This window comes from Leptodactylus fuscus, unplaced genomic scaffold (genome assembly GCF_031893055.1).
Source record: "Leptodactylus fuscus isolate aLepFus1 unplaced genomic scaffold, aLepFus1.hap2 HAP2_SCAFFOLD_288, whole genome shotgun sequence".
NCBI lineage: Eukaryota > Metazoa > Chordata > Amphibia > Anura > Leptodactylidae > Leptodactylus > Leptodactylus fuscus.
The window spans coordinates 22,905-36,561 of NW_027440311.1; the positions used below are offsets into that span (position 1 = coordinate 22,905).

Consider the following 13,657-nt stretch of genomic DNA (forward strand, 5'->3'; position numbering starts at 1 on the left):
CGGCCTCTCCTGACATGGCTGATAACAGATAGTAATAGATTGTATTCTCCTGTCCTACAGTCCTCCTCTCCTCTCCTGACATGGCTGATAACAGATAGTAATAGATTGTATTCTCCTGTCCTACAGTCCTCCTCTCCTCTCCTGACATGGCTGATACCAGATAGTAATAGATTGTATTCCCCTGTCCTACAGTCGGCCTCTCCTCTCCTGACATGGCTGATAACAGATAGTAATAGATTGTATTCCCCTGTCCTACAGTCGGCCTCTCCTGACATGGCTGATAACAGATAGTAATAGATTGGATTCAGTGCTTGCTGTGGAGCTGACGTCTTCTTGTCCCTACAGACAGAACAGAGACAGCTGGAGGAGATCCGACTACGACCTGTCATTGCCAGCGCCAAGAACCGACTGCCCATCAATGAGGGTATCCTGGAAATCAAATACAGCGACACCTGGGAACAAGTGTGTGATGAGGGGTGGACGCAGAAGAACAGTCATGTGGTGTGTGGGATGCTGGGATTTCCATCTGACAAGAAATACAACAAAAACTTCTACAAGTAAGAGCAGAAGAGGGGCTGCAAAATGTGTGACATAATCAGTATAGATGACATGTATAATGATGGAGGGGAGGAGATCACCTCTGGGGTCCTCAGTATAATGACGGAGGGGAGGAGATCACCTCTGGGGTCCTCAGTATAATGACGGAGGGGAGGAGATCACCTCTGGGGTCCTCAGTGTAATGACGGAGGGGAGGAGATCACCTCTGGGGTCCTCAGTGTAATGACGGAGGGGAGGAGATCACCTCTGGGGTCCTCAGTGTAATGACGGAGGGGAGGAGATCACCTCTGGGGTCCTCAGTGTAATGACGGAGGGGAGGAGATCACCTCTGGGGTCCTCAGTGTAATGACGGAGGGGAGGAGATCACCTCTGGGGTCCTCAGTGTAATGACGGAGGGGAGGAGATCACCTCTGGGGTCCTCAGTGTAATGACGGAGGGGAGGAGATCACCTCTGGGGTCCTCAGTGTAATGACGGAGGGGAGGAGATCACCTCTGGGGTCCTCAGTGTAATGACGGAGGGGAGGAGATCACCTCTGGGGTCCTCAGTGTAATGACGGAGGGGAGGAGATCACCTCTGGGGTCCTCAGTGTAATGACGGAGGGGAGGAGATCACCTCTGGGGTCCTCAGTATAATGACGGAGGGGAGGAGATCACCTCTGGGGTCCTCAGTGTAATGACGGAGGGGAGGAGATCACCTCTGGGGTCCTCAGTGTAATGACGGAGGGGAGGAGATCACCTCTGGGGTCCTCAGTGTAATGACGGAGGGGAGGAGATCACCTCTGGGGTCCTCAGTATAATGATGGAGGGGAGGAGATCACCTCTGGGGTCCTCAGTGTAATGACGGAGGGGAGGAGATCACCTCTGGGGTCCTCAGTGTAATGATGGAGGGGAGGAGATCACCTTTGGGGTCCTCAGTGTAATGATGGAGGGGAGGAGATCACCTCTGGGGTCCTCAGTGTAATGACGGAGGGGAGGAGATCACCTTTGGGGTCCTCAGTGTAATGACGGAGGGGAGGAGATCACCTTTGGGGTCCTCAGTGTAATGACGGAGGGGAGGAGATCACCTCTGGGGTCCTCAGTATAATGACGGAGGGGAGGAGATCACCTCTGGGGTCCTCAGTATAATGACGGAGGGGAGGAGATCACCTCTGGGGTCCTCAGTGTAATGACGGAGGGGAGGAGATCACCTCTGGGGTCCTCAGTATAATGACGGAGGGGAGGAGATCACCTCTGGGGTCCTCAGTGTAATGACGGAGGGGAGGAGATCACCTCTGGGGTCCTCAGTGTAATGACGGAGGGGAGGAGATCACCTCTGGGGTCCTCAGTGTAATGATGGAGGGGAGGAGATCACCTCTGGGGTCCTCAGTGTAATGATGGAGGGGAGGAGATCACCTCTGGGGTCCTCAGTATAATGATGGAGGGGAGGAGATCACCTCTGGGGTCCTCAGTGTAATGATGGAGGGGAGGAGATCACCTTTGGGGTCCTCAGTGTAATGATGGAGGGGAGGAGATCACCTCTGGGGTCCTCAGTGTAATGACGGAGGGGAGGAGATCACCTTTGGGGTCCTCAGTGTAATGACGGAGGGGAGGAGATCACCTCTGGGGTCCTCAGTATAATGACGGAGGGGAGGAGATCACCTCTGGGGTCCTCAGTGTAATGTTGGAGGGGAGGAGATCACCTCTGGGGTCCTCAGTGTAATGATGGAGGGGAGGAGATCACCTCTGGGGTCCTCAGTGTAATGATGGAGGGGAGGAGATCACCTCTGGGGTCCTCAGTGTAATGACGGAGGGGAGGAGATCACCTCTGGGGTCCTCAGTGTAATGACGGAGGGGAGGAGATCACCTCTGGGGTCCTCAGTGTAATGACGGAGGGGAGGAGATCACCTCTGGGGTCCTCAGTATAATGACGGAGGGGAGGAGATCACCTCTGGGGTCCTCAGTGTAATGACGGAGGGGAGGAGATCACCTCTGGGGTCCTCAGTGTAATGACGGAGGGGAGGAGATCACCTCTGGGGTCCTCAGTGTAATGACGGAGGGGAGGAGATCACCTCTGGGGTCCTCAGTGTAATGACGGAGGGGAGGAGATCACCTCTGGGGTCCTCAGTGTAATGATGGAGGGGAGGAGATCACCTCTGGGGTCCTCAGTGTAATGATGGAGGGGAGGAGATCACCTCTGGGGTCCTCAGTGTAATGACGGAGGGGAGGAGATCACCTCTGGGGTCCTCAGTATAATGACGGAGGGGAGGAGATCACCTCTGGGGTCCTCAGTATAATGACGGAGGGGAGGAGATCACCTCTGGGGTCCTCAGTGTAATGACGGAGGGGAGGAGATCACCTCTGGGGTCCTCAGTGTAATGACGGAGGGGAGGAGATCACCTCTGGGGTCCTCAGTGTAATGACGGAGGGGAGGAGATCACCTCTGGGGTCCTCAGTGTAATGACGGAGGGGAGGAGATCACCTCTGGGGTCCTCAGTATAATGACGGAGGGGAGGAGATCACCTCTGGGGTCCTCAGTGTAATGACGGAGGGGAGGAGATCACCTCTGGGGTCCTCAGTGTAATGACGGAGGGGAGGAGATCACCTCTGGGGTCCTCAGTGTAATGACGGAGGGGAGGAGATCACCTCTGGGGTCCTCAGTGTAATGACGGAGGGGAGGAGATCACCTCTGGGGTCCTCAGTGTAATGACGGAGGGGAGGAGATCACCTCTGGGGTCCTCAGTATAATGACGGAGGGGAGGAGATCACCTCTGGGGTCCTCAGTGTAATGACGGAGGGGAGGAGATCACCTCTGGGGTCCTCAGTGTAATGACGGAGGGGAGGAGATCACCTCTGGGGTCCTCAGTGTAATGACGGAGGGGAGGAGATCACCTCTGGGGTCCTCAGTATAATGACGGAGGGGAGGAGATCACCTCTGGGGTCCTCAGTGTAATGATGGAGGGGAGGAGATCACCTCTGGGGTCCTCAGTGTAATGATGGAGGGGAGGAGATCACCTCTGGGGTCCTCAGTGTAATGATGGAGGGGAGGAGATCACCTCTGGGGTCCTCAGTATAATGATGGAGGGGAGGAGATCACCTCTGGGGTCCTCAGTGTAATGACGGAGGGGAGGAGATCACCTCTGGGGTCCTCAGTGTAATGATGGAAGGGAAGAAGATCACCTCTGGGGTCCTCAGTGTAATGATGGAGGGGAGGAGATCACCTCTGGGGTCCTCAGTGTAATGATGGAGGGGAGGAGATCACCTTTGGGGTCCTCAGTGTAATGATGGAGGGGAGGAGATCACCTCTGGGGTCCTCAGTGTAATGACGGAGGGGAGGAGATCACCTTTGGGGTCCTCAGTGTAATGACGGAGGGGAGGAGATCACCTTTGGGGTCCTCAGTGTAATGACGGAGGGGAGGAGATCACCTCTGGGGTCCTCAGTATAATGACGGAGGGGAGGAGATCACCTCTGGGGTCCTCAGTGTAATGACGGAGGGGAGGAGATCACCTCTGGGGTCCTCAGTGTAATGACGGAGGGGAGGAGATCACCTCTGGGGTCCTCAGTATAATGACGGAGGGGAGGAGATCACCTCTGGGGTCCTCAGTGTAATGATGGAGGGGAGGAGATCACCTCTGGGGTCCTCAGTATAATGACGGAGGGCAGGAGATCACCTCTGGGGTCCTCAGTGTAATGACGGAGGGGAGGAGATCACCTCTGGGGTCCTCAGTATAATGATGGAGGGGAGGAGATCACCTCTGGGGTCCTCAGTGTAATGACGGAGGGGAGGAGATCACCTCTGGGGTCCTCAGTGTAATGACGGAGGGGAGGAGATCACCTCTGGGGTCCTCAGTGTAATGACGGAGGGGAGGAGATCACCTCTGGGGTCCTCAGTATAATGACGGAGGGGAGGAGATCACCTCTGGGGTCCTCAGTGTAATGACGGAGGGGAGGAGATCACCTCTGGGGTCCTCAGTGTAATGACGGAGGGGAGGAGATCACCTCTGGGGTCCTCAGTGTAATGACGGAGGGGAGGAGATCACCTCTGGGGTCCTCAGTGTAATGACGGAGGGGAGGAGATCACCTCTGGGGTCCTCAGTGTAATGACGGAGGGGAGGAGATCACCTCTGGGGTCCTCAGTGTAATGATGGAGGGGAGGAGATCACCTCTGGGGTCCTCAGTGTAATGATGGAGGGGAGGAGATCACCTCTGGGGTCCTCAGTATAATGATGGAGGGGAGGAGATCACCTCTGGGGTCCTCAGTGTAATGATGGAGGGGAGGAGATCACCTTTGGGGTCCTCAGTGTAATGATGGAGGGGAGGAGATCACCTCTGGGGTCCTCAGTGTAATGACGGAGGGGAGGAGATCACCTTTGGGGTCCTCAGTGTAATGACGGAGGGGAGGAGATCACCTCTGGGGTCCTCAGTATAATGACGGAGGGGAGGAGATCACCTCTGGGGTCCTCAGTGTAATGTTGGAGGGGAGGAGATCACCTCTGGGGTCCTCAGTGTAATGATGGAGGGGAGGAGATCACCTTTGGGGTCCTCAGTGTAATGATGGAGGGGAGGAGATCACCTCTGGGGTCCTCAGTGTAATGACGGAGGGGAGGAGATCACCTCTGGGGTCCTCAGTGTAATGACGGAGGGGAGGAGATCACCTCTGGGGTCCTCAGTGTAATGACGGAGGGGAGGAGATCACCTCTGGGGTCCTCAGTATAATGACGGAGGGGAGGAGATCACCTCTGGGGTCCTCAGTGTAATGACGGAGGGGAGGAGATCACCTCTGGGGTCCTCAGTGTAATGACGGAGGGGAGGAGATCACCTCTGGGGTCCTCAGTGTAATGACGGAGGGGAGGAGATCACCTCTGGGGTCCTCAGTGTAATGACGGAGGGGAGGAGATCACCTCTGGGGTCCTCAGTGTAATGACGGAGGGGTGGAGATCACCTCTGGGGTCCTCAGTGTAATGACGGAGGGGAGGAGATCACCTCTGGGGTCCTCAGTGTAATGACGGAGGGGAGGAGATCACCTCTGGGGTCCTCAGTATAATGACGGAGGGGAGGAGATCACCTCTGGGGTCCTCAGTATAATGACGGAGGGGAGGAGATCACCTCTGGGGTCCTCAGTGTAATGACGGAGGGGAGGAGATCACCTCTGGGGTCCTCAGTGTAATGACGGAGGGGAGGAGATCACCTCTGGGGTCCTCAGTGTAATGACGGAGGGGAGGAGATCACCTCTGGGGTCCTCAGTGTAATGACGGAGGGGAGGAGATCACCTCTGGGGTCCTCAGTATAATGACGGAGGGGAGGAGATCACCTCTGGGGTCCTCAGTGTAATGACGGAGGGGAGGAGATCACCTCTGGGGTCCTCAGTGTAATGACGGAGGGGAGGAGATCACCTCTGGGGTCCTCAGTGTAATGACGGAGGGGAGGAGATCACCTCTGGGGTCCTCAGTGTAATGACGGAGGGGAGGAGATCACCTCTGGGGTCCTCAGTGTAATGACGGAGGGGAGGAGATCACCTCTGGGGTCCTCAGTGTAATGACGGAGGGGAGGAGATCACCTCTGGGGTCCTCAGTGTAATGACGGAGGGGAGGAGATCACCTCTGGGGTCCTCAGTGTAATGACGGAGGGGAGGAGATCACCTCTGGGGTCCTCAGTGTAATGACGGAGGGGAGGAGATCACCTCTGGGGTCCTCAGTGTAATGACGGAGGGGAGGAGATCACCTCTGGGGTCCTCAGTGTAATGATGGAGGGGAGGAGATCACCTCTGGGGTCCTCAGTGTAATGATGGAGGGGAGGAGATCACCTCTGGGGTCCTCAGTGTAATGATGGAGGGGAGGAGATCACCTCTGGGGTCCTCAGTATAATGATGGAGGGGAGGAGATCACCTCTGGGGTCCTCAGTGTAATGACGGAGGGGAGGAGATCACCTCTGGGGTCCTCAGTATAATGATGGAGGGGAGGAGATCACCTCTGGGGTCCTCAGTGTAATGATGGAGGGGAGGAGATCACCTCTGGGGTCCTCAGTGTAATGATGGAGGGGAGGAGATCACCTCTGGGGTCCTCAGTGTAATGACGGAGGGGAGGAGATCACCTTTGGGGTCCTCAGTGTAATGACGGAGGGGAGGAGATCACCTTTGGGGTCCTCAGTGTAATGACGGAGGGGAGGAGATCACCTCTGGGGTCCTCAGTGTAATGACGGAGGGGAGGAGATCACCTCTGGGGTCCTCAGTATAATGACGGAGGGGAGGAGATCACCTCTGGGGTCCTCAGTGTAATGACGGAGGGGAGGAGATCACCTCTGGGGTCCTCAGTGTAATGACGGAGGGGAGGAGATCACCTTTGGGGTCCTCAGTGTAATGACGGAGGGGAGGAGATCACCTCTGGGGTCCTCAGTGTAATGACGGAGGGGAGGAGATCACCTCTGGGGTCCTCAGTGTAATGACGGAGGGGAGGAGATCACCTCTGGGGTCCTCAGTGTAATGACGGAGGGGAGGAGATCACCTTTGGGGTCCTCAGTGTAATGACGGAGGGGAGGAGATCACCTCTGGGGTCCTCAGTGTAATGACGGAGGGGAGGAGATCACCTCTGGGGTCCTCAGTATAATGACGGAGGGGAGGAGATCACCTCTGGGGTCCTCAGTGTAATGACGGAGGGGAGGAGATCACCTCTGGGGTCCTCAGTATAATGACGGAGGGCAGGAGATCACCTCTGGGGTCCTCAGTGTAATGACGGAGGGGAGGAGATCACCTCTGGGGTCCTCAGTGTAATGACGGAGGGGAGGAGATCACCTCTGGGGTCCTCAGTATAATGACGGAGGGGAGGAGATCACCTCTGGGGTCCTCAGTGTAATGACGGAGGGGAGGAGATCACCTCTGGGGTCCTCAGTGTAATGACGGAGGGGAGGAGATCACCTCTGGGGTCCTCAGTGTAATGACGGAGGGGAGGAGATCACCTCTGGGGTCCTCAGTGTAATGACGGAGGGGAGGAGATCACCTCTGGGGTCCTCAGTGTAATGATGGAGGGGAGGAGATCACCTCTGGGGTCCTCAGTGTAATGATGGAGGGGAGGAGATCACCTCTGGGTTCCTCAGTATAATGATGGAGGGGAGGAGATCACCTCTGGGGTCCTCAGTGTAATGATGGAGGGGAGGAGATCACCTTTGGGGTCCTCAGTGTAATGATGGAGGGGAGGAGATCACCTCTGGGGTCCTCAGTGTAATGACGGAGGGGAGGAGATCACCTTTGGGGTCCTCAGTGTAATGACGGAGGGGAGGAGATCACCTCTGGGGTCCTCAGTATAATGACGGAGGGGAGGAGATCACCTCTGGGGTCCTCAGTGTAATGTTGGAGGGGAGGAGATCACCTCTGGGGTCCTCAGTGTAATGATGGAGGGGAGGAGATCACCTCTGGGGTCCTCAGTGTAATGATGGAGGGGAGGAGATCACCTCTGGGGTCCTCAGTGTAATGACGGAGGGGAGGAGATCACCTCTGGGGTCCTCAGTGTAATGACGGAGGGGAGGAGATCACCTCTGGGGTCCTCAGTGTAATGACGGAGGGGAGGAGATCACCTCTGGGGTCCTCAGTGTAATGATGGAGGGGAGGAGATCACCTCTGGGGTCCTCAGTATAATGACGGAGGGGAGGAGATCACCTCTGGGGTCCTCAGTATAATGATGGAGGGGAGGAGATCACCTCTGGGGTCCTCAGTGTAATGACGGAGGGGAGGAGATCACCTCTGGGGTCCTCAGTGTAATGACGGAGGGGAGGAGATCACCTCTGGGGTCCTCAGTGTAATGTTGGAGGGGTCATGTATAGTGAGGTGTTTAGCAAGGACAGAGGGGTCTGGAGGAGGACAGAGGACATGTTGAGGAGACAGAGGGGTCTGGAGAGGGCAGAAGAGACGGAGTCCTTGTGTATCTTCACATTCTCCGCTTCCTGTGGATGCTTTTACATCTCGGCCATGAGTTATAGGTAAGTCAGATTCAGACTTTGGGTTAATCCATCAGAGATGATCCCCCAAAGTCACAAGTGAAGACCCGTGCTGCCCCTTGTGGTGATGTCACACGGACTGAGACATTTAGCCACTTGAGGTAGACGTGACTTGGTTGCTTTCTTTTCCTTGTGCTCAGATAACCATCAGAGGAGTCATTTTCTCCCATGAGCATGGACCATTGGTGGTCTTCTTCTCCATAGAGAGAGGTCTGCTCGAGGTCTGGAGGTCTTCTATAGCTGGCGGGCGGGGATAGATGGGTTTTGCTTCGGCTCCTTCCCCCTGTGACATTTTTCAATCTCACATTTTTCAGACAAGTTAAAACGTCTTCTGACAAAAAACGTTCCACCAAGACAAAGCGTCAGCCCAGAAGGTAACTCCGGGCAGTTTATTTCACACGTGCAAATAAACTCCCATGATGTGCTGTACTAACCTGCAGCAGTAAGGAGCCCCAGGGGCCACTCCGACCATTGGTCCTAACACTCAGACCACCCTACTGTTAGAGGAACAGTCTCTGGCCGTGGCTCCGGCTGTAGCCTGCCATGTGGTCACTGACCGCCATGATGTGCTGTACTAACCTGCAGCAGTAAGGAGCCTCCAGGGACCACTCTGACCATTGGTCCTAACACCCAGGCCACCCTACTGTCAGAGAATCAGTCTCTGACCGTGGCTCCGGCTGTAGCCTGCCATGTGGTCACTGACCGCCATGATGTGCTGTACTAACTTGCAGCAGTAAGGAGCCCCCAGGGACCACTCCGACCATTGGTCCTAACACCCAGGCCACCCTACTGTTAGAGGAACAGTCTCTGGCCGTGGCTCCGGCTGTAGCCTGCCATGTGGTCACTGACCGCCATGATGTGCTGTACTAACCTGCAGCAGTAAGGAGCCCCAGGGGCCACTCCGGCCATTGGTCCTAACACCCAGGCCACCCTACTGTTAGAGGATCAGAAGCCTTCACCAAGTGCTGAGACCTCGGCCTATTGTTCAGAGCTCCGGCTGTAGCTTGCTATGTGGTCACTGACCGCCATGATGTGCTGCCTCCACCCATCCCGTCACTTACTAACTCTGCCTAATGTTATAACACCTTCATCTCCTCAGACGTGTGAAGAAACAAGTCGCCTCTAAACTGGTCTCCAAGATGGTGGCTCCAAAGCCAAGGTATCAGAGAGTTTATGTCCTGAGATTCTTTCACTGGAAGAATTGGAGAATAAACTTCTGTCTGTACAAGATCCTTCCCCCTTCTCCAGCACCCTGAGGACCTGTGTCCTCCTTCCCTGGTTCTAGTTACCCCATCATACAGAGACAGCTAGTCCTCATCACTATAGCTGCCCTTATGGTGTGGACCTGGTCTTAGGAGTCCTACTGGTGATACAGGTCAGACTGGAGCACGTGGCCGCTCCTCTATATTACATGTCATGGGTGCAGATTTATTTCACTGTATATAGCGCCAGCATAGCCCACATCACTATACAATGTATAGATATCATGATACATATGAGCCCCTCCCCAGTCTCATCTCCTGACCTCCATATTCTCTGGACTGTAGACCTAAAACCAGGGCCACGTTCACACTTCAGGCAGATGTAGTACTGGGCCCCAGCATGTAAGATACGGAGCCATAGTGCTGCTTGACTTGTCTGGTCCCTGGAGACTTGCTAAGAGTTCACAGCATGGACCACCCCTAGACCACATTCCCATAGCTGATGACATGTCTGTCGGTCAGCCTTGTGGGGTCAGTGGTCCGATCCCTTCTCTCTCAGGACAGAATCCAGCTCTTTATGGTACAGATAAACCAATGGATAGGTGTGGTATAGAAGAGAGATGGAGGACCAGGCTATGTGGAGAACTCCGACTAGTCATCTTAGTCACGGCTCTTATGTCAAGTGGTATGTCATCTCCTACCCTCTGTCTGACAGATCCCTCCCTAACCAGGATGCAAAAAAGAAGGACCTGAAGACCAACAACAGGTACCAGGGATACAAAACATCCACCAATTGTGGCTAAAGATGAGCAAACCAACCAAGAGTTCACAAAAATAATGGCCCCGATCTACACTGATTGTATATGAATGTGCCAGGTCTGGCCGATGGTTTGTCACACTGAACCATGTCTGGTCTTCTAATATTATATTACTCGATAGTAGGCTGAGACCATGTCATGGTCCACTATACCATACACATGGAGGACATTGCCTTGTGTTCTTCTCGAGAGGACCTACCATATGTTTCTCTAGATGAAGGTAAGATGAGACCACGTCGTGGCCCATTACATCAGCCACATGGAGGAGGACATTGCCTTCTGTCCTTCTCTAGAGGACCTACCATATGTTTCTCTAGATGAAGGTAAGATGAGACCACGTCGTGGCCCATTACATCAGCCACATGGAGGAGGACATTGCCTTCTGTCCTTCTCTAGAGGACCTACCATATGTTTCTCTAGATGAAGGTAAGCTGAGACCACATCATGGCCCATTACATCAGCTACATGGAGGAGGACATTGCCTTCCACCCTTCTGTAGGGGACTTCACTGGAGGTTCTTCTGTATTTCAGGTCTCGGTTCAGGTTATAGCTGTGTCACAAAGACATTCTTCTTTAGGGGATCAGGAGACAACATGAGTTTGGAGAAGTATTTTCTCACACAGGTAATACTAAGGTTATATGAATGCCATAAGCACGAGTTCAGTGTGACAAACCTACAGTAATGGGGATGGTGGTGTGTAGACCATATGTCAGCACTGAAGCCATGCGCCTGCTCATCTATAGCCACACCCTCATATTACGTCTGGCTTGTGGCTTTGGTGGTCCTGGTGGAGTTGTTCTCTCTGCATGTTGGGTAAGGTGATTGTATGACTAATGAGGGTTGTACAATTTGTAAGAGGTTGGGGGCAATGGTCCTAAATAACCTCTGCATGTAGACTTGGGGACAGATGTCTGTATGGTGGACCCTCTCTCCATGTCCTTATACATTGTGACATCCACGTACCTACCCTACTAATCTACACAATTGATAATCTCATGAGATTAATTTCATTCAATCAGCCAATAATGGAGCAACCTGCAGTAGAAAAGAAGATGCCCCAAAAACTCTAGTAGCTAAATCTCTTCTCCTCTCTTCCTGTAGATCTCTTCTCACCTCTACCTGTAGATCTCTTCTCCTTTCTTCCTGTAGATCTCTTCTCCCCTCTTCCTGTAGATCTCTTCTCCCCTCTTCCTGTAGATCTCTTCTCCCCTCTTCCTGTAGATCTCTTCTTCCCTCTTCCTGTAGATCTCTTCTCGTCTCTTCCTCTAGATCTCTTCTCCCCTCTTCCTATAGATCTCTTCTCCCCTCTTCCTGTAGATCTCTTCTCCCCTCTTCCTGTAGATCTCTTCTCGTCTCTTCCTCTAGATCTCTTCTCCCCTCTTCCTATAGATCTCTTCTCCCCTCTTCCTGTAGATCTCTTCTCGACTCTTCCTGTAGATCTCTTCTCCTCTATTCCTGAAGATCTCTTCTCCCCTCTTCCTGTAGATCTCTTCTCCCCTCTTCCTCTAGATCTCTTCTCCCCTCTTCCTCTAGATCTCTTCTCCCCTCTTCCTCTAGATCTCTTCTCCCCTCTTCCTGTAGATCTCTTCTCACCTCTTCCTCTAGATCTCTTCTCGACTCTTCCTGTAGATCTCTTCTCCCCTCTTCCTGTAGATCTCTTCATCTCTATTCCTGTAGATCTCTTCTCCCCTCTTCCTGTAGATCTCTTCTCCCGTCTTCCTCTAGATCTCTTCTCCCCTCTTCCTCTAGATCTCTTCTCTCTCTTCCTGTAGATCTCTTCTCCCCTATTCCTGTAGATCTCTTCTCCCCTCTTCCTGTAGATCTCTTCATCTCTATTCCTGTAGATCTCTTCATCTCTATTCCTGTAGATCTCTTCTCCCCTCTTCCTGTAGATCTCTTCTCCCGTCTTCCTCTAGATCTCTTCTCCCCTCTTCCTCTAGATCTCTTCTCTCTCTTCCTGTAGATCTCTTCTCCCCTCTTCCTGTAGATCTCTTCTCCCCTCTTCCTGTAGATCTCTTCTCCCCTCTTCCTCTAGATCTCTTCTCCCCTCTTCCTCTAGATCTCTTCTCCACTCATCCTGTAGATCTCTTCTACTCTCTTCTTCTAAATCTCTTCTACTCTCTTCTTCTAGATCTCTTCTCCTCTCTTCCTGTAGATCTCTTGTCCTCTCTTCCAGTAGATCTCTTCTCTCCTCTTCCTCTAGATCTCTTCTCCCCTATTTCTGTAGATCTCTTCTCTCTTCCTGTAGATCTCTTCTCCCCTCTTCCTGTAGATCTCTTCTTCTAGATCTCTTCTTCCCTCTTCCTGTAGATCTCTTCTTCTAGATCTCTTCTCCTCTCTTCTTCTAGATCTCTTCTTCCCTCTTCCTGTAGATCTCTTCTCCTCTCCTACTTCTATAGATCTCCTCTCCTATGTAATTCCTACAAGTTCTTCCTTGACACTTTTTTTGTTTGTTATCCAGAGGATTAGTTGTACATTTTGCACTCTATGAATTGGGTGACACCATCATTGGTTCCTCCTGGGTTATATGTCTTCCCAGTATATAGGTTATGTGTCCTCCCAGTATATAGGTTATATGTCTTCCCAGTATATAGGTTATGTGTCCTCCCAGTATATAGGTTATATGTCTTCCCAGTATATAGGTTCTGTCCTCCCAGTATATAGGTTATGTGTCCTCCCAGTATATAGGTTCTGTCCTCCCAGTATATAGGTTGTATGTCCTCCCAGTATATAGGTTATATGTCTTCCCAGTATATAGGTTATATGTCTTCCCAGTATATAGGTTATGTGTTCTCCCAGTATATAGGTTATATGTCTTCCCAGTATATAGGTTATATGTCTTCCCAGTATATAGGTTATGTGTCCTCCCAGTATATAGGTTATGTGTCCTCCCAGTATATAGGTTATATGTCCTCCCAGTATATAGGTTCTGTCCTCCCAGTATATAGGTTATGTGTCCTCCCAGTATATAGGTTCTGTCCTCCCAGTATATAGGTTGTATGTCCTCCCAGTATATAGGTTATATGTCTTCCCAGTATATAGGTTATGTGTCCTCCCAGTATATAGGTTATGTGTCCTCCCAGTATATAGGTTATGTGTCCTCCCAGTATATAGG

General features: G+C 52.7%; 1 protein-coding gene across 3 annotated transcripts in view; it reads left to right on the forward strand.

Annotated features, from left to right (window-relative positions):
* The first annotated feature begins 374 nt into the window (after nucleotides 1–374).
* Nucleotides 375–13,657, forward strand: part of LOXL3 (lysyl oxidase like 3) — a 74,014-nt gene continuing 60,731 nt past the window's right edge. The window contains exons 1-4 of one of the 3 annotated variants that reach the window (XM_075261691.1): nucleotides 375–557; nucleotides 8,836–8,895; nucleotides 9,621–9,680; nucleotides 10,439–10,489. In XM_075261691.1, the coding sequence (XP_075117792.1) occupies nucleotides 511–557; nucleotides 8,836–8,895; nucleotides 9,621–9,680; nucleotides 10,439–10,489 (218 nt within the window). In that variant the 5' untranslated portion in view covers nucleotides 375–510. The remainder of the gene's footprint in view (nucleotides 558–8,835; nucleotides 8,896–9,620; nucleotides 9,681–10,438; nucleotides 10,490–13,657) is intronic. The other 2 variants (XM_075261692.1, XM_075261693.1) reach the window with 2 other exon arrangements.